Raw genomic sequence first — 24,302 nt, 5'->3', positions numbered from 1 at the left:
AACCGTGACCTCCTGGTTCATAGGTCGATGCTCAACCGCTGAGCCATGCCGGCCAGGCCATGGGTTGATTCTTGTAAGTGCCCTGACCAGGGATCGAACCTGAAACCTTGGTGTTTCAGGACAATGCTCTAACCAACTGAGCCACCCAGCCAGGGCTTAATGGGTAAATAAGTCAAAGTAAGCTGGGCAAGTGAGGTTTCACCTCCTGCACTAGACGGTTACTGACTGTCTGAGTGAGAAGTAGAGGAACCTTCTAGAATGATTTGTGCTTAAATCTATGTGCCAGAATGTTGTGCCCCATCGAAGAAGACAGGACTCAAAGCATCAGAAATGGTCATGTTTTACTTATTTTAAGTTTGTTAATCCTTTGGTTAACCTTTAAAATATATATATTATTGCTTTCAGAGAGGAAGGGAGAGGGAGAGAGAGATAGAAACATCAATGATGAGAGAGAATCATGGATCGGCTGCCTCCTGAAAGTCCCCCCCCTGGGGATTGAGCCCACAACCCGGGCATGTGCCCTTGACCGGAATCGAACCTGGGACCCTTCAGTTCGCAGGCCGACACTCTATCCACTGAGCCAAACCAGCTAGGGCTCGGTTAACCTTTTTGGAATACCGAGCCAGTGTGGCTCAGTGGTTGAACATCGACCTATGAACCAGGAGGTCAGGGTTCGATTCCTGGTCAGGGCACATCACGGTTATACTTTCGTGGGAAACAATGAATGCTTAACAAGGCAACAAAAGAACATCTTGTGTTCTAAAATATGCGTCTCCCTCCCCCTTAGACAAGGATACACACTGAACTCCGTGATAAATTACAGTGTGTTTAGCAATTAAATGGTCTCTCCGCCTGCGTCCCCTCCCTGCTCTGTTCTCTCCTCCACGCAGCTGCCAGACTAATCCTCCAAAAACACCAATTTTCACGCGCCACTTCTCCCAACCCCGCTTCCTGGCTCCCCGGTGCCTGAAAAATCATTTCCGATGCTTTTGTCTGCAAATGCGTACGGACTCCCACGTTTTGGTTACTTGCTAAAGTAGCACCACCTCGTGGTGACAGGTGCACGAGTGAAATCCAACGTCTGATTCCATGGTTACCAAGTCGGCAAGCCCTGTTTTTGGGGAAAGAACAACCGGAGGGCGCAGAACAGCGTGGCCATGGCCGCATGAAATTGAACACGTGATTCCGAGATTCATGCCTATTGAGGTGCTGTTGAGAAATGTTGGAAATGTCCATTGTAAAGAGCGTTTTAAAACACCCCGAGCAGCAATAAGAGGAGAAGCAAGAAGGTATAGTGTGATAGCAAATAGATTGTGCCAGACCCCTTTGGGAACTCCTGTGCCTAAAAAATTATTTTTAAATTACTTTTTTTCAGTTGTCACAATAATAGCTTCCATTTGCATTATACTTTACTAGAGACCCAGTGCACGAAATTCATGCACTGGGGGGGGGTCCCTCAGCCTGGCCTGTGCCCTCTAGCAGTCCGGGAGCCCTCAGAGGATGTTTGACTGATGGCTTAGGCCCGCTCCCCCTAAGCCGTCAGTTGGACATCCTTAGCGCTGCTGCAGAGGCTGAAAAGGCTCCCGCCACCGCTGCTGCGCTCACCAGCTGTGATCCCGGGTTCTGGCTGAGCAGAGTTCCCCTTGAGGGAGCGCACTGACCACCAAGGGGCAGTTCCTGCATTGAGCATCTGCCCCCTGGTGGTCAGTGCGTGTCATAGCGGCAGGTCCTTCTGCCGTTCAGTCCATTTGCATATTAACCTTTTATTATATAGGATAGTTTACACAGTCCGTGGGAAAAATAAAGGTAATTATGGGTATGGTTGCAATTCATAAGAAAGGTGGTACACTGAAATGGAATGAAAGGGAATAAAAATCAATGTATATATCCAGTCTTTCTTTTAAAAAATTAATGCCTGGCCAGCATGGCTCAGTGGTTGAGCGTCGACCTATGAACCAGGAGGTCATGGTTCGATTCTGGGTTGCAGGCTTGATCCCCAGGAAGGGGTGTGCAGGAGGCAGCCAATCAATGATTCTCTCTCATCATTGATGTTTCTATCTCTCTCTCCCTCTCTGAAATAAAAAATATGCATATTTTAAAAACGAACCTTAAGATGCATTTCTGCCACTTATCTTCTGATTGACATAATAGGCCAGCCAGTGTGGCTCAGTGGTTGAACATCGACCTATGAACCAGGAGGTCAGGGTTCGATTCCCGGTCAGGGCACATGCCCGGGTTGTGGGCTCGATCCCCAGTGGGGGGCTTGCAGGAGGCAGCCGATCCATGATTCCCTCTCATCATTGATGCTTCTATCTCCCTCTCCCTCTCTGAAATCAATATATATATATATATATATATATATATATATATGTATATATATATATATATATTTTTTTTTTTTAAAGAAGAGGAGCGATAGGAAGCTGGAATAAATAGTTTAGAGCTTTGAAAAGCAAACCAGCTCTAGAGCAATGCTCCGTTTCCTTAGGTCATTGATGGGCAACCTTTTGAGCTTGGTGTGTCAAACTTCGCCAAAAAACTGAGCATAACTCGGGTAGTGTGTCACTTTGAGGAAAAAACATTATTTCGCAAATGTTTCATCCTCAGGAGCAGCAAATGTTTCATCCTCGGCATGCGGCCGCCTCAGCAGCTGCGTGTCATCAGAAATGGCTACGTGTGTCAGTGCTGACACGCGTGTCATAGGTTCGCCATCACTGCCTTAGGTTGTGCTGCTAATCAGATAGCCCAGCCTGATAGGTGGTTTCTGATAACCACCCTCGGTAACACTTCCATAAACAAGAGACCTACAGAACGAACCACACACCCAACCTCAGCATCGATTCTCAGAGAAAAGACCCAGAAAAAAATTTCCCTTCTCACCAGAGGGCAGACGGAGAGGAAGTGGATCCTCCCACCCACAAATTTCCCAGGGAAGTGTTCATCTGGACGGTATTTCTCTCCTCAGACACAAGGCGGGCCCCTGCTCCGGGTGCCTCATGTCTTCGTAGCACATTTCGGAGAATAAAGCCCATCTTGAGAGCGCCATGGGCTTCAGGACCACCCAGCAGGTGATGAGAGGCACACAGCAAGGCCTGGGACGCCAAGACGGTACGTAGACCTTCGATGCTTGCCTGCAGTGCTCAGAGCTGAGGTTTCAGCTAGAGGCGGCTCCTTTTCAATGACCTGTTAATATTGTGCACTAAGCCCTAGCCGGTTTGGCTCAGTGGATAGAACATCAGCCTGTGGACTGAAGGGTCCCAGGTTCGATTCAGGCCAAGGGCACATGCCGGGGTTGCGGGCTTGTTCCCCAATAGGGGGCGTGTGGGAGGCAGCCAATCCATGATTCTCATCATTGATGTTTCTATCTCTCTATCCCTCTCCCTTCTTCTCTGAAATCAATAAAGAAATATATTTTAAAAAATAATATTGTGCACGAAAAGCCATTACATGACCTCTTTCCAACCAATTCCTATCTTTCTATTCTTTTTTTCTCATCAGTTTGTTTTGTTTGTTGGATTCCACATATGAGTGTGATCATGTGATACTTGTCTTTCTCTGACTGCCTTATGTCACTTAGCATTAATACTCTCCACGTCCCTCCATGCTGTCTCAAAGGGTAAGAGAGCCTTCTTTTTCACTGCTGCATAGTATTCCAAGTTGTAAACGTCCTACAGCTTTTTTATCCACTCGTCTACTGATGGGCACTCTGGCTGTTTCCAGATCTTAGCGATTGTAATTGTGCTGCTAGGAACATAAGGGTGCATACGTTCTTTCTATTCTTATGTGTTGAAAGCAGACATAGATTATTTAAAAACCCTTAAGAGATTCCTTTTAAATGTAAGTTGCCCATCGTCTTTGTATAATAGATTTGTGATTGAGGATAGGTTTAAAGTATAACTATCTTTTCTTAAAAATATTTCTTTATTGACTTCAGAGAGGAAGGGAGAGCGGAAGAGAGAGAGAAATATCAATGATGAGAGAGAGAATTATGGATTGGCTGCCTCCTGCACGCCCCCTACTAGGGATCCAGCCGAAACCGGGCATGTGCCCTGACGGGGAATCCAACCGTGACCTCCAGGTTCATAGGTTGACGCTCAACCGTCTGTGCGGGTTTTAAGGGTGATGTCTCCGCTGCTCCGGACCTGGGCGCACCTGGGCGCGCGCCCGGGCAGGAAGGGTGGCGGGGCTGGGGCGCACGGGCACCGGACCGTTCCCGCTGCTGCCGGAGGGACCCAGGACCGGCGGCTAAGGGGTTCCCCTAGTTGCCTGAGCAGGAAGTGAGCGCGAGGAGGAGCCAGGAGGAGGGGAGAAGGAGGAGGAGGAGGAGGAGAGGGCAAGGAGGAGGAGCGGGAGCCGGGCTGGAGGAGGGGCGCAGGCCGGCGTGCGCTCCGCGCGTCCCGACCGCAGGCTCCCCGTCCCCGCCGTGCGCTCCCTCCCGTCCGGAGGCTGCGGGCGCGGCTGCGGGCCCCGCTCGGGCGCCGTCTCCCCACCCGCCCGTCCGCCCGCCCGCCCGCCCCATGGCTTCGCCGGAGGACCCTCTGCGTGCAGGTAAAGGGGTGCCGCGCCGCGCGCTCACCTGGGGTGTTGGGGCCCGAGTCTTGCGGGACCCCCGAGGGGCGCCCGGCCCGGGTCCTCGCGGGGCCGACCGGGGACCTTGGCACGAGGTCCTCCGCCCCCCTTCCCTGCCCCCATCTCTCACGCGTGCCCCGGACGCGCCTTCCGTCCCCTCCGCCCCCCACCTCCCAGCGCTTTTGTTTGCGCTCCTGCGCCAGGTTGGGACAAGTCCTCCCACCTCGGGTGGAGAAGAAGGTGGATTCCCCTGCGCCTCGGCCTCTCCCTTCCTCCCCGCGCTCGGGCCTCCTCGCTTCTCAGCCTCTCCCTTCACTTGTGCTGAATGGGTTTGTTCTAAATAGGGGCCCTCGAGCTATTGCATATACACCAGCATCTCCAAACCAAGAGCCTGATCCACCTGGGGGGACCCCACTTATGGGTGTGTGTGGGGTGTCTCTGATTAGATGGACCTCTAGTCCTATCCTTGCTGTAAAATACTGTGTTTAGCCCTGGCCGGTTTGGCTCAGTGGATGGAGCGTCAGCTTGCGGACTGAAGGTGTCCCGGGTTCGATTCTGGTCAAGGGCACGTGCAGGAGGCAACCAATCGATGGGATGTCTCTCTCTGTCTCTCCCTCTCTCCTCCACGCTCTCTAAAAATCAATGGGGGGAAAAATATCCTCTGGTGAGGATGAAAAAGTATATATACTGTGTGTGTGTGTATCTACTAGTAAGGCCAGAATCTGGACGGTTCTCCAATCTCACTTGGATTTTCAAATCCTCCTCACCTCTCAGGAGTTCTCTGCCCTCACCCTCACCTAAGGTGGGCCCAGTCTGCCCGGAATGTTTGTTAAACACACGAATGAATGAATGAATGAATGAATGAATGAATGAATGAGGTGTGAAGGCTGTTGTAGTTTTGTGGAGGCTGAAGAGGCTGGGGGGAGACCGGATACCCGGATGGATACAGAACTGCCTGTAACTGCGCAGGTCGACAGTTTCCTATTCTGTGTCTTGGGCTCAGGCAGGGCAGAGCTTGAAAGTTCCATCCTTCATTTGGGGCGAGGGCGCGGCGGGCGTGGCTCAGTGGTTGAGTGCTGACCTATGACCCGGGAGGTCACAGTTCCATGCCCTTGCCCGGGTTGTGGGCTCGGATCCCCAGCAGGGGGGTGTGCAGGAGGCAGCCCATCCATGATTCTCTCTCATCATGGATGTTTTTGTCTCTCTCCCCCTCTCTCGGAAATCAGTAATAAGAATGTATTTTAAAAAGTTGGGGCTGGGGCAGTTAGGAGGAGAGGTGACGTTGGCCTGGTGATAATGCTGGGTTTGGGGCGTTTCCTGGACATTTTGAAGAAAGATCTAAACTCTTCTTCAAGTAACCATTTTATCGATGGGAGATGGAAAAGAAATCCACTGTCTGGATAGCCATGGTGTGGAAAAGCAGAAGGGACCTAAAGTGAGAGACCCGCCCACTCCCCCTCCCCACCCTCCCCCCTCCCCTCCCCCACCTCCCCTCTGAGAAACTCATTGACAAGGTGCAGGAAGGCTAAGGCCAGATTTGACTAACACTGGTGGTCCCGGGACTCATATATATATATATATATATATATATATATATATATATATATATATAGATTTCAGAGAGGGAGGGGGAGAGAGAGAGAGAGAGAGAGAGAGAGAGAGAGAGAGAGAGAGAAAGAAACATCAATGATGAGAGAGAATCATGGATCGGCTGCCTCCTGCACGCCCCCTACTGGGGATGGAGCGTGAAACCTGGGTTTGTGCCCTTGACAGGGAACTGAACCGTGACCTTCTGTTTCCTAGGTCGACCTTCAGCCACCGAGCCACGCTGCGGCCAGTGGGACTTTTTTTAATTCTGAGGGGAACTTTTAAGTCTTTTTGAATGGTTAAGATCTTGATAGGGACCCACTGAATGGGAATACATGTAAACTCGGTGGGCGCCTCTCCCTCCGGGTCAGGGGCACCCCACGATGCATGCACCATTCAGCCTCAGCGCGGCAGCCGTGGGGTGAGGCCGCCACAGGGAGGTCTCGGTCCTGTGATGGTCTCCGAGTCGCCTGGGCCCAGCCAAGGGGGGTTGGGGGCCCCCAGCTTGGAGCAAAGGGGCTCGGGAATCCCAGCGCAGGCGGGGTGGCGGCCGACGGAGGGCCTGCCGACAGATAGCGGGGTGTCTGTGGAAGGAAGGTCTCCTGGACCCCTCTGGAAGCAGCGCCTGGGGGTGACGTCTCTGCCTCCTAAGGTAGCGCTGTCCTTCTCACTTGCCGTTGGGGCATCCGAAAGGCGTCCTCACGCGCATGCCCACTCTGGGATGTATGGACGCCAGGAGGGTTCCCCCGTTTAAAAGAGGCTGAAAAATGACTTCCCCTCTGGCATCTCATCTACCGTAGCTTCTGAGAGCTCCTGGGCAACCCCCCACCCCCACACGTACCCCTTCCACTTTTATTTTTTTAAAATACATTTTATTGATTTTTTTGCAGAGAGGAAGGGAGAGGGAAAGAGAGTTAGAAACACCGATGAGAGAGAAACATCGATCAGCTGCCTCCTGCACACCCCCTACTGGGGACGTGCCCGCCACCAAGGTACATGCCCTTGACCGGAATCAAACCTGGGACCCTTCAGTCCGCAGGCCGACGCTCTATCCACTGAGCCACACCGGTTAGGGCCCCTCTTGCACTTTTGTAAAGATGCCACGCCGCGTGGTGCTGCCTCTGGAGCTTGGTGAATGGCCTCTCCCCTGCCCCACCCCACACTGGGATTCCGTCCTCTCTCGCCTCACTTCCCAGCTCATCTCCCAGATGGTGTTTCACACCCACGTGTGCCTCCCACCAACCCATTCACCAAACGGTGGTCACAGTGACCTTTTCTTTAAAAAATATTTTTTTAAATTGATTTCAGAGAGGAAGGGAAAGGGGAGAGAGAGAGAGAGAGAGAGAGAGAGAGAGAGAGAGAGAGAGAGAGAGAGAGAGAAACTGAGAGAGAATCATGGATCGGCTGCCTCCTGCGCGCCCCACACTGGGGATGGAGCCCGCAACCTTTGCATGTGCCCTGACCGGGAATCCAACCGTGACCTCCTGGGTCATAGGTCAGCACTCAAGCCACGCCGGCCAGGCATCCCCTGTTATTCTTCATAGAAAGCATGAAAGGCGCCCTGGCTGGTGTGGCTCAGTGGACAGAGCATCAGCCTGCAGACTGAAGGGTCCCGGGTTTGATCCCAGTCAAGGGCACATGCCTGAGTTGCGGGCTCCATCCCCAGTAGGGGGCGTGCAGGAGGCAGCCGATCCATGATTCTCTCTCATCATTGATGTTTCTCTCTCTCCCTCTCCCTTCCTCTCTGAAATCAATATAAAAAAAAAAATATATATATATATATATATATATATATATATATATATATATATATATAAAGAAATCCAAAAAGCCCCCACCCTTTTGACTGGAGATGCTGGGAATTTGGGAAACAGACTCGCTTCCGTCTTTGTTTTCTCCGAAAAGACGCCATTCGAGCAGATCCTTGAACGTCCTTGAAGACAATGTCTGGGAGCTGTTGACCTTGATCCAGTGTGACTAATGGAGGCCGATGTCCGAACGGGACAGGGTGGCGGCTGCTGGTAGCTCGCCAGCGTCTGTGATGGGCGATGCGTGGCCATTCCTCCCGAGAGGCCGCTGGGTGCGCTGCCGGCTCCCCGGGATCCTGCTGCCATAGACGATGAGGTTTGGGTCTCAGAGAGGATGAAGAGTAGATGAGATTGTGCACGTAGGGTTGAGGCTGGGCCCGGCCGGCGTGGCTCAGTGGTTGAGTGTCGACCTAGGAACCAGGAGGTCACGGTTCCATTCCCGGTCAGGGCACATGTCTGGCTGTGGGCTCGACCTTCCAGTGTGGGGCGTGCAGGAGGCAGCCGACCCATGATTCTCTCTCATCATGGATGTGACTCGCTCTCCCTCTCCTTTCCTCTCTGAAGTCAATAAAGATATAATTTAAAAAATAAATAAAGCTTAAAAATAAAATTAATTTAAAAAAAACATATCCTCGGCTGAGGACTAAAAACAAATTTTAAAAAAGATTCTGTGAGGTATTTTTGTTAATCCTCACCTGAGGATATTTTCCCATTGATTTTTAGAGAGAATGGAAGGGGGCAGGGGAGAGACACAGAGAGAGAAACATCGATGTGAGAGAGACACATCGGTACCCCAGCCAGGCCGGGGATTCAGCCTGCAACCGAGGTACGTGCCCTTGACCGGAATTGAACTCGGGACCCTTCAGTCCTCGGGCCAATGCTCCATCCACTGAACCAAACCGGCCACAGCCCTGTGAGGATGTTTGACTTTAGTAATTCACATGAAATGAACCACATTCAGACGCTTAATGTTTTATTTTATTTTTTTAAAAGTATATTTTTATTGATTTCCGAGAGGAAGGGAGAGGGAGAGATAGAGATAGAAACATCCATGATGGGAGAGAATCATTGATCAGCTGCCTCCTGCATGCCCCCTCCTGGGGATCGAGCCCACAACCCGAGCATGTGCCCCAACCAGAATCGAACCTGGAACCCTTCAGTCCCCAGGCCGATGCGCTATCCACTGAGCCACACCAGCTAGGGGGACACTTAATATTTTAAGGAAACGGGAAGAAGCAGAAGTCGAATTCAATGACCCCTGCTTGAGGTTCTTCTAATCAGATTCAGCAGGAGCGCCGTCCAGGCCACGCCTGCTTGGTTTGTGGTTATTTGTAACTCTGACTGTTTGTAGATACTTATCAATAAATCGCTCCAAAATATTAAAAAGAAAAAAAAAAAGTCTGTCTTCATCTCTTTCTGGTGCGGTCGGAGGCCACCCCTTCTTATGTTGTCTCTGCTGGCGACCGGAAGTACCTTTTTCTCGGCGTGCCCGCGGCAGCTTGCGCCCGCGTGAAGACGGTCATCAGAGGACACGCGTGCTTTTCCACTAAAGAGCCTTCTCCCTGCTTGTGTCTCCCTGCAGCTCGCATGGCCGAGGAGCCCGTGGAAGACACGGACCCCAGCACTCTGTCCTTCCACGTGGTAGGTCACACGTTCCCCACGGACGGCGCTGACGCTTGCTTTCCCTTTCCCCCATCGTTACGTCTTTACGTTTATTTTTATTTTTTAGCAAAGGTGGACATTTATTGAAGAACAAGTACAGATTCCCACGTGGGGAGGGCAAAAGAGTCCCTCTTTACTTTTTAAAAAAAATTTTATTGATTTTTTACAGAGAGGAAGGGAGAGGGATAGAGAGTTAGAAACATCGATCAGATGCCTCCTGCACACCCCCCACTGGGGATGTGCCCACAACCAAGGTACATGCCCTTGACCGGAATCGAACCTGGGACCCTTCAGTCCGCAGGCCGACGCTCTATCCGCTGAGCCAAACCGGTTAGGGCCCTCTTTACATTTTTTATTACTCGGCATTTACAGGAATATTAGAAAACCCAAGATAGCTTCTTTTTTTAAAAAAAATACTTTATGAGGTGACTTACTTTATTTTTTATTATTATTACTAGAGGCCCAGTGCATGATTGAATCATGCACGTGTAAAGTCCCCTACATGCTTTTGCTTTCGATCACGGGGGAGCTGGGTGCCTGTCCGCTGGTGCACCAGGCACCCAGCTCCCCCGCTTTTGATGTTCCGCGGTGGGACGTGAGCTCGCTGCCCCAGAGGCCCCTTCTGTGCCACAGCACAGCCATGGCGCAGACGCTGAGCTCGAGCTGCCGCTGGCGACGCAAGCTCAGCGTTTCGCCGGCCCAATCGGCCACCCCGGCCACCCCGAGTCCCGCCCCCCCACGCCTCCTGGCCAATCACAGGCATAGGGAAGGTATGGTCAATTTGCATATTTGTCTATTATTATGTAGGATTATTTAAAAATATATTTTATTGATTTTCTTACAGAGAGGAAGGGAGATGAGAGGGATAGAGAGTTAGAAACATCGATCAGCTGCCTCCCGCACACCCTCCACTGGGGATGTGCCTGCAACCAAGGTACATGCCCATGACCAGAATCAAACCCGGGACCCTACAGTCCACAGGCCGATGCTCTATCCACTGAGCCAAACCGGTTAGGGCTTATTTTTTTTTTTAAATATACATTTTTTTTATTGATTTCAGAGAGGAAGGGAGAGGGAGAGAGAGATAGAAACATCACTGATAAGAGAGAATCATGGATTGTCTGCCTTCTGCATGCCCCCTACTGAGGATCGAGCCTGCAACCCGGGCATGTGCCCTGACCAGGGATAGAACCCGGGACCCTTCAGTCTGTGCAGGCCAACACTCTGTCCACTGAACCAAACCGGCTAGGGCTAAAGGCTCCTCTTTGTAAACGACAGGAAACAGGGAGGGAGCATGGCACCATGGACAGGAGAGGAAGTGTGTGTCGTGGTCAGAGCTGAGGGAGCTAGGAAGGCTTATTCTGTCTCATGTCCCAACACTAGCTTCTCGTCAACCTTGCTTTGGTTTCTCTAAGTCAAGAATACAGCCCGGCCGGTGTGGCTCAGTGGCTGAGCGTCGACCTATGACACGGTTCGATTCCCGGTCAAGGCACATGCCCGGGTTTCGGGCTCGATCCCCAGTGTGGGGAGTTCAGGAGGCAGCCAATCAATGATTCTCTCTCATCATTGATGTCTCTATCTCGCTCTTCCCCCTTCCTCTCTGAAATCAATATATATATATATATTTTACAAGCAGGCTATGGGTCAGCCCTAATGAGAAGTCCAAGGCTAAACACATGCAAGGTTTTAAATTAAAATCACGACTTTCACAAGACAAAGCTTTCTTTTCACTGTGACCGTGTATATAAGTGACTGTGATGTTTAAAAATAACTCTCCTCTTCTGTTGGTTTCTACAGTCAGACAAATATCCCATTCAAGACACGGGACTCCCTAAAGGTATGTATAGTTACTGCGACTACTTGCACTTGTGGTTGTTTAATATCTTGAATGAAGCGCTAGTCCAAGTAATTTTTCATTATTTAAAATTGTGAGACAAACATACCAGTCATTGAGGTCATGGCTTCTCTGCTGATTATCTCAGGCTTGAGTTTTCTTTGTTGTTTTTTAAAAAAATATGTTTTTAATGATTTTAACGAGAGAGGAAGGGAGAGACAGAGATAGAAACATCAATGATGAGAGAGAATCATGGATTGGCTGCCTCCTGCACGCCCCACACTGGGGATCGAGCCCCCAACCCGGGCATGTGCCCCGACCGGGAGTCGAACTGTGACCTCCTGGTTCGTGGGTCAGCACTCAACCTTGGCCCCCTCTGTGGTCTGCACCCCCAAGCATCTGCCTATGGGCAAGGAGGGACCGCTGTTTCTACTTAGGGGCCTGACCAGCACCCCTCCTTTGGTAATGGAACCGGCTTTCCTGTGGTTTGGGTGGAAGTCACTGTATACCCTCCCCACCCACCCTCCCTCCAGGCGCAGCCGGGGCCGAAACCCTCCGGCTTCCGGCTGACCACCCCTGATTCCGGTGAAGCCACACGCGGACGCTCCTCCCCGCCTCTCTGGGGTGGCTGGGCTCAGGCATGAATTTTCTTATTAAAATCTATACCCTCCAACATGATAGGTCAAGTTCCTACGGTGTTTCTAACATGCACAAAAATGAAGAGACCCGGGACTCTGGGTTGCAAGTGACAGAAATCTAACTCAAGTTCATTTAAAAAGTGGGCAAGCCAAAACCAGTTTGGCTCAGTGGATGGAGCGTCGGCCTTCGGACTGAAGGGTCCCAGGTTCGATTCCGGTCAAGGGCATGTGCCTTGGTTGCGGGCACATCCCCAGTAGGGAGTGTGCAGGAGGCAGCTGATCGATGTTTCTCTCTCATCGATGTTTCTGACTCTCTATCCCTCTCCCTTCCTCTCTGTAAAAAGTCAATAAAAATATAAAAAAATAAATAAATAAAAAATAAATAAATAAAAAGTGGGAGAGATGATTGGCTTAAGGTCTTGGGGTGCCACTTGCTCCCAGCACTGACCGGAGGCTCTGGCTGCCTCCCTCGCTCCCTCATCTCGGTCTTCTGTTCCCGGCAGGCTTTCCCCACGTGGTGGGAGAGATGGTCCCTGACACCCCCAGCTTCCCCTGGTGCTGCTCACGGGGAAGAGAGGGGCCTCCCCCCAGCACCCACAGCCCATTTCAGGGACAGCTGTGACATGAGCAGTGTGGCCGTGTGGCTTCGAGGAATCAGGTGTGGTCAGCCGGAGGCCGGAGGGCTCGGGCCCCGGCTGGGCCTGTAAGGTGGGGGGTGGAGAGGGTATACAGTGACTTCCACCCAAACCACAGGAAAGGCGGTTCGGTTACCAAATGAGGGGTGCTGGTCAGGCCCCTAAGTAGAAACAGCGGTCCCTCCTTGCCCACAGGCAGATGCTTGGGGGTGCAGACCGCAGAGGGGGCCAGGCCTCTGCTGGGCCCAGGCTCCCCTGAGGGGCGGCCTGCACCCCTCCCCGAGGCCGAGCTGCCAGCGGTCACACGGGAGCCTGGCCCTGGGCTCAGCTGACACCCCAGAGAGGCGGGGAAGGGCGTGATCAGATCTGGCCAACTTCAGGGGCCCCCTCCTGCCCCCGCTTCCTGGGGAGGGAGGGCTTCCCGGCACACGTGGTGGGGTTCCCAGCAGCGCCTGCAGCCACAGCCGGGCACCTCGGGGTCACGGATGGTGGGCAGGAGCTCCCGCCGGGCCCGCTGTGGCTCTGTCACGTCTCCCTCCCTCTCCAGTCCCTGCTCACCGGCCTCCTCCCTCTGCTCCCCGAAATCACGCGTGGTATTCCGTGTGCCTGCTGTGAGCGCCCCGGGAATGGCAGGGGTGGAGGGAGGACCACAGGTGAGCCCGGCCCTGGCTCCGAGGGAGGCTCCTGGCGGGCGCACCCCCTGCACCTCCAGGGAGGACTGAGTGTTTGACCCCCCGCCCCCTCGGGGTGGGGCTCTCTGGCTCACAGGCACGGGCAGGGCGCAGTCCTGGGTGGCACCAAGACAGGGAATAATCAGATCCGAAGACTTCAGGGTGCAGTGAAGAGTACTCCGGGGAGTTTATTTTATGTTATTTATATATTTTTATTAATTTCCGAGAGGAAGGGAGAGGGAAAGAGACATAGAAACATCCATGATGAGAGAGAATCATGGATCGGCTGCCTCCTGCACACCCCACACTGGAGATCGAGCCTGCAACCTGGGCATGTGCCCTGACCGGGAATCCAAATGTGACCTCCTGGTTCATAGGTCGACGCTCAACCACTGTGCCACACAATCTAGGCCATTTTATTCTTTCTTGTTTTATTGTTGCTAGTATTATAGATAGCTCCCATTTTCCCCCCATCCCCCCTCCTCCCAGCCCCCCCCCCCCAGGTTTTCATCACCCTATTGCCCGTGTCCATGTGCATAGAAGTATCTAAGCTCTTTGGTTTATCTCTCCTCATCCCCCCACCCCCATATGGAGGCATGTCAGTCTGTTCCAGGCCTCCCTGCTTGGGGTCTTATTTTGTTGGTCAATTCGTCTTGCTCATTAGATGCCACGAACAAGTGAGATCACGTGATGTTTGTCTTTCTCGCTTTGGCTTACGTCACTTAGCATACTGTTCCCCAGGTCCCTCCATGCTGTCCCAACGGGTAAGCGATCCCCCTTTTTTTTTTTTTTACAGCTGCACAGTATTCCATAGTCTGAATGTCCCACAGCTTGGTTACCCACTCATCTGCTGATGGGCATCTGGGCTGTTTCCAAGTCTTAGCTATTGATAAATGACTGGGGAGTTTATTTAAAATTCAGATCTGGGCCCTGCTACCCAGAAATCATGACGGGGGTTGGTGGTGGGGGGGGCGGGGTGTCTGGGGTCAGGCCAGGGAGCCCGCATGCTAACACGTACCTGAGGGGCCGGGCCCAGACCTCACTGGGAGGGCCAGACCGAGAGGCTGTAGGACTTGGGGTGCCCGCCGGCGAGGCCTGGCGGAGGGAGAGCGGAACTCAGCCACGCCAGCCTGAGTGGATTCAGCGGTGACGGCAGGCCTCAGTTTCCCTGTAGAGCAGGGAGGACATGTTAGCATCCACCTCCTAGGATGCGTGTGTGTGTGAGAAGTGCACGGGCCGAGTCTGGACAGTGTCTGACACACACAAGCATCGGACGGACGGATGGATGGAGGGAATCTGGCAAAAGAATTGTGCAGCCCGGCTGGTGTGGCTCAGTGGGTTGAGCATCGACCTGTGAACCAGGAGGTTGTGGTTGGATTCCCCGGTCAGGGCACATGCCCGGGTTGGGGGCTCGATCCCCAGTGTGGGGCTTGCAGGAGGGCAGCTGATCCATGATTCTCTCTCCTCATTGATATATATATATATATATATATATATATATATATTTTAAATATATTTTATTGATTTTTTTACAGAGAGGAAGGGAGAAGGATAGAGAGTTAGAAACATCGATGAGAGAGAAACATCCATCAGCTGCCTCCTACACACCTCCTACTGGGGATGTGCCTGCAACCAAGGTACATGCCCTTGACCGGAATCGAACCTGGGACCCTTCAGTCCGCAGGCCGACGCTCTATCCACTGAGCCAAACCAGCTAGGGCATCATCATTGATATTTTTATCTCTCCCTCTCACTTCCTCTCTGAAATGAATAAAAATATATTAAAAAAAAAAAAGGAATTGTGAAAATCAGTGTCGGGGACTGTCGAAAGTTCTCATAGCCCAGCAGCAGAGAGTGGGGCTGTTTTAGAAAAAGAACGAGCCGCAGCGGCTCCGGGAATGCACCGTCACCGTCCCATCTTTCTGCAGATCTTTTATCAGCCTTGAAGAGGTTTTCCTGTTTTGAAAGAACAAGATTGTTGCTTAGCAACCTGATACTGCAGTGATGGTACTATTGGGTTTCTCCTAGAATTTGAGTTTTGCAAAACCTTAATTAAGATGGTGATGAGTTGACAAATACGGCGGCTCTGAACACGTCACTAGATCTTTCTTCTGCCCTCATGTGTGGGGAATAGGGTTATTAGGCACAGAGTTTCTTATCTCCAAAGACATCCATCATCTCATAGGTAATGAACCAGGTCCAGAAGTTTAAACACTTACTCCAACATTTGCATCCAATAATATAACAATTTTTTTTACCTCCCCCATCCCACCCACCCCCAGATGCCAATAATATAACAATTTAATATCTGCTAGTTTTTTAAAAATATTTTTTGTTGATTCAGACAGGAGTGGAAGAAAGAGAGAGAAAGAAACATCAATGATGAGAGAGAATCATGGATCGGCTGCCTCCTGCATGCCCCACACTGGGGATCGAGCCCGCAAACCAGGCATGTTTTGATTCCTGACCAGGAATCAAACCGTGACCCTCTGGTTCATAGGTCGATGCTCAGCCACTGAGCCACGCTGACTCCACATTTTGAGAGAAAAATGTCTTTGGTCTTTCCCCACTCTGTGCTTTCTACTACCAAGCTCTGTGTCTGTTTTCCTAGTTGAAGAATGTGATCCAGTTCCTTTGAACGGCCCAACGAATTCTGACGTGCATCATCAGGTAAGGATAATTCCAGTTTACTCTCTGGTACGTATAACTAGAATTTTTAAGGAACTACCTTCTAGCGCTTGAAAAATAAAGAAGCACGCCTGCCTTCCTGGTTCATAGGTCGATGCTCAATCACTGAGCCACGCTAGCTGGGCTGTGTATTCATTTTAGAGACAAGAAAAGGAAGAGAGAGAGACAGAGAAAGAGAAAGAGAGGAACATTGATGTGAAAGAGAAACATCGATCGGTTGCCTCCTGTATGCGCCCTGACCAGGGATTGAACCCGAAACCTAGGCATGTGCCCTGACTGGGGATCAACCCGCCACCTTTTCCGTGTACACACGCCAACCACATGTGACGTTCTGTGTAGTGTGGCTTGTAAGACATCAGTCTGTAATAAGTCACTCGTTCTTGGATAGCCAAGCCGCGTTAGTGGTCAAGCACAGTTACTCCGTGCAGCCGATACAGCACCAGCTCTCGCTATCAGCACAGCCCTCTTGGACATAGTTGGTGATGCTGCTTTCGCTCTGACGTGTGGGTCTTCCGTCCCCACTGGGGTCTCTCATGATCTGCTCATTTGCCCCTCAGCATTCCCCTGGGAGTGACGGGCCCATGATGGACGTGGACACTGACTGGATGTGAATTATTTTAGTGAGCCTACCGTATCCATTTCCCCTTTCCTACAGTTCTTCGTTTGTTGAACAAAGTTTTGTCCTCCACATTTTTTTTGGTGACACGGGTTAGACGCCCGTGAAGATACAAGAATGCCATGGTGTTTAGTTTGCTTCGAGGGATTTCCCCAAACCATGTGAGATTAGGTACAGAATATACCTAAGCACGCTGCTCAGTGTTTGGTTTTTCCCCCTCTAATATTCGTGTTGTAATTCTTTCTGTGTGCAGTAAAGGCTGTCCTAAAGAGGAAAATATATCTATCTATATCTGTATCTATATCTATATCTATATCTATATCTATATCTATATCTATATCTTAATATTTTTATTGATGTCAGAGAGGAAGGGAGAGGGAGAGATAGAAACATCAATGATGAGAGAGAATCATTGATCGGCTGCCTCCTGCACACCCCACACTGGGGATTGAGCCTGCAACCCAGGCATATGCCCTTGACCAGAATCGAACCTGGGACCCTTCAGTCCGCAGGCCAACGCCCTATCCACTGAGCCAAACCAGCCAGGGCGGAAAATATATTCATCCACTGAAATAAAAGCGGGGAGACCTATGTGAGGTTTTTTTTTTTCCTGTCCTCTTTTAAAATAGAATGTCTTCTATTTCTGCAAAGAGGAGGCCTGTACCCACTCCTTCGGGTGGTTGTTGCTGTGTCTAAGCTGCAGGATTTGTTCCAACGGCTGGGTAGCCAGGGAGATTCTTTGAAACCAGCTTGGCAGCCGGAACAAAGGGCGCTCACTAGGCGAGAAACGTTTAAGATGAAATGAAACAAAACAAAACAAAACAAAAAACCCACCCTGTGGCTCGGAAAGTAAAAGCCAACGGAAAACACGCTCTTTGGAATATTGGATGTTCGCTCTTTTCGTGACTTCGGTGACTTAAAGAGGAAGATCCTCCTCTCCCAAGACTGGCTGGCAGCTGCCTTGTTTGAGCGATGCCGAGGGAGAACATTTTGGGGCCAAACATGGAAGTTCTGACATGTCAGACAAGATTTCATCAATAACCCTTTACTCTGTGATTTAAAGTCAGTACCCATCCCCCAGGGCCGGCCCCTCCCCGGACTTATTCCAGCTGGTATTGGCTGGGCGCGGGTGCCCTTGGACATTAAAAGAGCCAGAGGGGTTGCCCGGTTGCCCGGCCGCGTGGCTCAGTGGTTGAGCGTCGACCTATGAACCAGGAGATCACAGTTCGATTCCCGGTCAGGGCACATGCCCGGGTTGTGGGACCCATCCCCAGTAGGGGGCGTGCAGGAGGCAGCCGGTCCATGATTCTCTCTCTCTCCCTCTCCCTTCCTCTCTGAAATCAATAAACATCCTACCTAATAGTAGACAAATATGCAAATTGACCGCACATTCGCTACACCCAAGCCACACCCACCAACCAATCAGGACTAGTATGCAAATTACCCCAACAAAGATGACGGCTAATTTGCATATCAAGACAGCGTAGAAAGAAGCCAAGAGCTGCAGAAGGGAGCAAAGCTGCGGAGAAGCAAGCAAGCCGGGGGGAGGAGCGGAGGCGGGGCTGGGGGAGAAGGAAGGAGAGCAGGCGGGCTGTCGGAGAAGGCGGCCGGGGGACAAGGGAAAAGCAGGAAATCCTATTGCAGGATTTTTCCTGCAACGGGAATGCTAGTGTATTATAAAAAAATAGGGACAGCCATTCATTTAACACACACGTGTCAAGTGTCCTCTGTGGGCCGAACAGTTCAGGGCACGGAGGACCCAGCCAGGGAGCAATTAGGCAAAAAGCCCCGCCGACCATCCGGGAGTTCACCTTGTGGAGAGAGTTCACGGCTCCGCGCCCCCCCCCCCCAAAAAAAATACCATTTGGAAGAGCCATCCCACCCGCCCCCAGGCTTTAGTGGAAACGCAACCGAATTAGAATTTGATAACATCTCCATTCCTGCATGGGTGTGACGTGGTGTTTTGGTTTCTAGGGAGAAGAAAATGGCTTTGCAGACAGTCCCGGAGAGCCCCTCACAGGTAAATGTATTAAGGGCTAACCCCCCACATAAACACACACACACTAACATGTGAAATGTCAGCTGACGTGAACACGAATCAAGTCAGTGGTGTAGGACCACCTATGAACCTGCATGGATGCCTGCGAGTTAAGGTCACTGTTCATGGATAGGGTAACTTTAACCACATGGCAGGCCGTCTCTGAAACATGTAAAAAATGTGGCCTGGGTCCAAAGGAAATGGAAGCCCTTCAGCGAAGTTGACTTTTCTTTCTTTTTTTAAAAAAATATATTTTATCGATTTTTTACAGAGAGGAAGGGAGAGGGATAGAGAGTTAGAAACACCGATGAGAGAGAAACATCCATCGGCTGCCTCCTGCACACCCCCTACTGGGGATGTGCCCGCCACCAAGGTACATGCCCTTGACCGGAATCGAACCCGGGACCCTTGAGTCCGCAGGCCGACGCTCTATCCACTGAGCCAAACCGGTTAGGGTGCGAGGTTGACTTTTCAAGGGACAGCAGGGGACGCCATTGAGAGCAGACACAAGCGCCATCCGTCTGCCAGGCCGCCCGGTGCTGCCCCCAGTGCGCTGCTGTCTCCTTAAAAGGGTGTTTAGAGAGAAAATGAAGTCTTTCCTGTTGGTGGGGATCAAACGCCCACCCAAAGCCCTGGGGCCAGTTTCCTCGTCGGCGAAAAATAATTCTTCATTTTCCAGCTCCTAGCATTTAACGATCTCTGACGAACCATGTGTGTGGGAGGGGTGTGGGGGGGGGTGGGGGTGTGTGCACCCCAATGACTTATCAAAGCCATAACCTGGCCTTTCACATTCATTTCCAACCACACTGGCAACCACACAGAAAGAAAGAGGTGACTGTACACCCCGAATCCACATCGCTGCAGACATGTCCTCCTCTCCGGGGGCAGGCTGAGGTTGGGCAGGCTCCAGATCCGATCCTCTGTAGACACCTGGCCCCGAGTTCATTTCAGGACCCCAAGAGTTTGCCATTTGCAAAGTTGTCAAAATATAAAATGCTTACTGTCTGTCTGAACAAACTGGAGGCCTCGTGACCCTGGGGGACCTTCCTGGTGAGGATCTGAGAGCACCCAGGGGTGCCAAGCCCGTGCGAGGGAACCACCGTGCGAGTCGCGCTCGAAAAACCCGGCCTGCAAGATCGGACGGCACCTCCCCTGCAGGGAGCCCCATTAAGTCTCCCTCTGATCCCCTGCCAGCACCCCCACGGGAGCCGTTCTCGGGGCTCCGCGAATCACAACCTTTGTGAATTCCGAATCTGGTCCCAGCTCACAATGAATTGCTCACTGACTGGCCGTGTGTGACCTGCCAGCCCCAAACTTCATAGTGAGACACCCCACCACTGTTTCTTTTCATATATATGTATATTTATATTATTGATTTTAGAGAGGAAGGGAGAGGGAGAGAAAGACAGAAACATCACATCAATGATGAGAGAGAATCATTGATCAGCTGCCTCCTGCACACCCCACACTGGGGATCGAGCCTGCAACCCAGGCACGTGCCCTTGGCCAGAATCAAACCCGGGACCCTTCAGTCCGCAGGCCGACGCTCTATCCATTGAGCCAAACCAGCGGGACCTGTTTCTTAACGGTTGTTTTAATGACTGACACACACCTTGTCAAAGAGCCTGCTTGATGCCTGAACTCTTCTCTAATTTTTTTTTAATACATTTTTCTTGATTTCAGAGAGGAAGGGAGAGGAAGAGAGAGAGAGAAACATCAGTGATGAGCAAGAATCACGGATCGGCTGCCTCCTGCACGCCTCACCCTGGGGATGGAGCCCGCAACCCAGGCATGTGCCCTGACCGGGAATCGAACGGTGACCTCCTGGTTCATAGGTCAACGCTCAAACCCTGAGCCACCCCGGCCGGGCCCAGGCCCTTCCTTCCCATCTGAACTGTCCGTAGCGTCCTGTCTACCCTCACAGAGGACGGGCTCTCGATGGCCTCCGACAGGCTGCTGTGCCGGAAGCAGTAAGATCTGATGCACAAAGCCCGTTCCCCTTTCTTTCAGAACGAGAGCTGGGGGGGCGGGGGCAGAGCGTCGTGGGCAGGTCTCCGGTCCGGCGGGTCAGACCGCAGGCCCGTGAGCAAACCAACCAGCCCCTGCTTGCCCGCACCCCAACCCCGATCCTCTCCACGCTACATGTCAGTCCTGGCAGCTTTTCGTGCCAAGCACAGCCCCCTGCCAGGGGGTGAAGGATTGCACAATTCTCTGAAGGCCTTTACACACACCCCGAAAACTGGAATATCCACTCCATGCACAGAGTTGAAAATGAGTGGTAGCTGATAATGCCAGAAAGCGTTTTTTTGTGTTTTTGTTTTTTTTAAATTTATGGCCACCTTATGATCTCTTTGTCTTTATCTTCACCCCCAGGGCTGCCTCTGAAGTGGAGCCAACATCCCGAGGGGTGTGCAGGGGGTGGACGAGCCAGCCCAGCCCAGCCCAGAGGGTGGGCAGCGTCCCCACTGGGAGCCTACAACATGCCCGGGTTGTGGGCTCAATCCCCAGTGTGGGGGGCGTGCAGGAGGCAGCTGATCCATGACTCTCTTTCATCATGGATGTTTCTATCTCCCTCTCCCTTCCTCTCTGAAATCAATAAAAATACATCTTTTTAAAAAAAGTAAGAGCCTTGACCGGTTTGGCTCAGTGGATAGAGCATCGGCCTGCGGACTGAAGGGTCCCAGGTTCGATTCCGGTCAAGGGCATGTACCTTGGTTGCGGGCACATCCCCAGTAGGAGGTGTGCAGGAGGCAGATGATGGATGTTTCTCTCTCATCGATGTTTCTAACTCTCTATCCCTCTCCCTTCCTCTCTGTAAAAAATCAATAAAATATATATTAAAAAAAAAAAAAAGTAAGGAAGGGCCTGGAGAGCCGAGTCGTCCGGGCCCCTGGCTGACGTGCGCTGTCCTGTTTGTTCCGCAGACGTCAGCAAGGTCAAGGCCGTCGGCAAGGCCGAGTCCTGCGGGGACGACTGCACCTGCTCCGCCTGCTCGCTCCGGGCCCCCACCATCAGCGACCTGCTCAACGACCAGGACTTGCTGGACGTGATCCGGATCAAGCTGGACCCCTGCCACCCCACCATCAAGAACTGGAGGAACTTTGCCAGCAGGTGGGGCATGCGCTACGACGAGCTGAACTTCCTGGAGCAGCGGCCCCACCAGAGCCCCACGCTGGAGTTCCTGCTGCGGAACAGCCAGCGGCCGGTGGGCCAGCTCCTGGAGCTGTGCCGGCTCTACCACCGCGCCGACGTGGAGCGCGTGCTGCGCAGGTGGGTGGACGAGGAGTGGCCCCAGAGGGCCCGCGGCGACCACCCTCGGAACTTCTAGGCCGCCGCTCCTCGCCGGGGACGATGTGGACAGCCCCGGGCCAGGGAGCAATGCGAATCTGTTCCTTTGTGGTTTTTTTTAATAATATATTTTTATTGATTTCCGAGAGGGAGAGAGAGAAACATCAATGATGAGAGAATCATGGATCGGCTGCCTCCTGCACGCCCCCTTCTGGGGATGGAACCCGCAACCCGGGCCTGTGCCCTGACCGGGAATCGAACCGTGACCTCCCGGTTCATAGGTCGACGCTCAACCACGGAGCCACGCCGGCCGGGCCGTGTTGCTCATTCTGGAGCCATTCACTCATTTCTCGAGTCAGATTCCCTCGGTGTGCCCACGGCCTTCTCTCGCCCAGCCTCGGGCCAACGACTGCTTCCATTTTTCACCTACAGGTGCAGAGTCAATGTGTGGGGTTGTCTTTCGTATTTAATAACACTTTGGTTTTCTACCCTCGTCACTGAAACGACACAATGACATGGGCCCAAGGAATTGATGAGATTGTTCTCTTTGCTCTGTGGAGGTTCGAGCTCCCTCTCCCCCCCCCGCCAGACGCTGTGCACGCCCTATAAACGCAGGGAGGTAGGTGTCTCTCCCCTTGTGTTTAGAGAGCGTCGTGGCGGAGATGCTAAGCCACGTGCTGGGTCCGCAGGAGCTCCAGGTGAGTGGGTGCTGCACCTGGTGGTACCACTAGAGGGAGCGCCTGGAGGGACTTGCCACTCAAGGAAGACAGCCTAGATCAGTGGTCGGCAAAAGGCGGCTCTCGAGCCACATGCGGCTCTTTGGCTCCCTGAGTTTTTAGCAAAGGCCAGCTTAGGAGGACCCTAATTAAGGTAATAATAATGTACCTACCTATATAGTTTAAGTTTAAAAAATTTGGCTCTCCAAAGAAATTTCATTCGTTGTCCTGTTGATATTTGGCTCTGTTGACTAATGAGTTTGCCGACCACTGGGTTAGACGTCTCCTAGAAATCAACCCTACATTTGCGTCGAGGGGCAGCCTGACATGACCGTTGCCCACCCCTTTTGGAAATGGAAAAGGGGGTGGCTTCCCACGACTTGCGAAGCCGAGCCACCCAGCGACCGTCTTCCTTGGAGGCGTCCGCAGCCTTACGGGGGGATGTGTCTTCGGCCGTCAAAGGCAATGCTTTGAAACGACTGGGTTTTTGTGATACTCGGTGTTGATGTATCTGAAGGGCGCACCTGTTAAGCCGCCTTCCCTTTGATCTCCTGTTTCAACGTGAGTTGATCTGTTCCTTAGAAATAAAGATTATTTTTATCTAGGATAATGGGTGCTATAAAATTAAAGATGGATGTCAACCGCTATCTCTAATGGGTGCTTTTATGTAGATTCCAACATGGTCGTCGCTTCTGTTGGTCCATCGGAAGGCTAGTGAGTTTCTAAAATGTGTCCTGGACACGAAGGGTGCAAAGATAAGCAACACCTTCCGTCGCCCTGGTCAGCTGGGCTCTGTGGGTAGAGCGTCGGTGCCTGGACCCAAGGGTCTTGAGTTTGATTCTGGTCAAGGGCACACGCCTCGGTTGCAGGCTAGACCCAGCCCTGGTCTGGGGTGCGTGGGGAAGGCAACCCATCGATGTGTCTCTCTCTCACACATCGATGTTTCTGTCTCTCCCCCTCCCTTCCACTCTCTCTGAAAAATCAACGGAAGTATGTCCTGCAGTGAGGATTAACAACCACAATAGGACAGCACGAGCCGTTGGGGTGAATTAATTTAATTTGCACTCGGAAGATCTCTCCCATCTTCAAGGTTCTTTTATTTTATGACAAAACCATAGTTCTAGAAGCTTGATTCTCACACCTGGAAAGACTAGATTTGGGACATGATCCTGTAAAACGTAAGAGGTAAGCCTGGTGAGTCTGAACACGGGGGGTCTGGCAGGCCAGAAAGAGATTGAGTCCATGGGTGGTTGCGGGTACACGGGTGGTTGAGTCCACGGGTGACTTTGTGTACTTGGGTGGTGGTGCTGGTGTTGGATGTGGGGAGAGGATCATTCACATGAGCACAGGCAGGAGTGTGTTGGTAAACGTTTAACATCTGGCTTGGGGGTGGGGTGGGGTGGGGAGGGAGCCCTAAGTTGTAGCAGCTGTCTCTTTCCATGGTGTAAATGCTCCCATCCCGGCCAACTTCAAGGTGCGTCATTGGCTCTCACGGGTGGTCGGAGGCAGGTCTAATACTCCGCTGACCCTGTTTTCCAAGGAAGGTCACAAA

General features: G+C 52.0%; 1 protein-coding gene across 1 annotated transcript; it reads left to right on the top strand.

Moving 5' to 3' along the window:
- The first annotated feature begins 4,453 nt into the window (after positions 1–4,453).
- On the top strand, positions 4,454–23,516 carry EDARADD (EDAR associated via death domain). The gene is made up of 6 exons (XM_079763556.1): positions 4,454–4,548; positions 9,547–9,605; positions 11,424–11,463; positions 16,016–16,074; positions 18,683–18,728; positions 21,671–23,516. The coding sequence occupies exons 1-6, from the start codon at positions 4,518–4,520 to the stop codon at positions 22,072–22,074; spliced, it is 639 nt and encodes a 212-aa protein (XP_079619682.1). The 5' UTR covers positions 4,454–4,517; the 3' UTR covers positions 22,075–23,516.
- The last annotated feature ends 786 nt before the right edge of the window (positions 23,517–24,302 follow it).

This window comes from Cnephaeus nilssonii (genome assembly GCF_951640355.1).
Source record: "Cnephaeus nilssonii genome assembly, chromosome: 23".
Lineage (NCBI taxonomy): Eukaryota > Metazoa > Chordata > Mammalia > Chiroptera > Vespertilionidae > Cnephaeus > Cnephaeus nilssonii.
The sequence above is the reverse complement of the archived record's forward strand: the minus strand, read 5'-3'. Positions and strand labels throughout refer to the sequence as shown.

What these genes read in the sequence shown, in the direction of transcription:
- EDARADD (XM_079763556.1), top strand. Translation starts at nt 4,518, where the DNA reads ATGGCTTCGCCGGAGGACCCTCTGCGTGCAG. An exon ending in AGACACGGGACTCCCTAAAG is followed by an intron (nt 11,464 to 16,015) that starts GTATGTATAGTT and finishes CTGTTTTCCTAG; the next exon opens with TTGAAGAATGTGATCCAGTT. An exon ending in ATTCTGACGTGCATCATCAG is followed by an intron (nt 16,075 to 18,682) that starts GTAAGGATAATT and finishes TTTGGTTTCTAG; the next exon opens with GGAGAAGAAAATGGCTTTGC.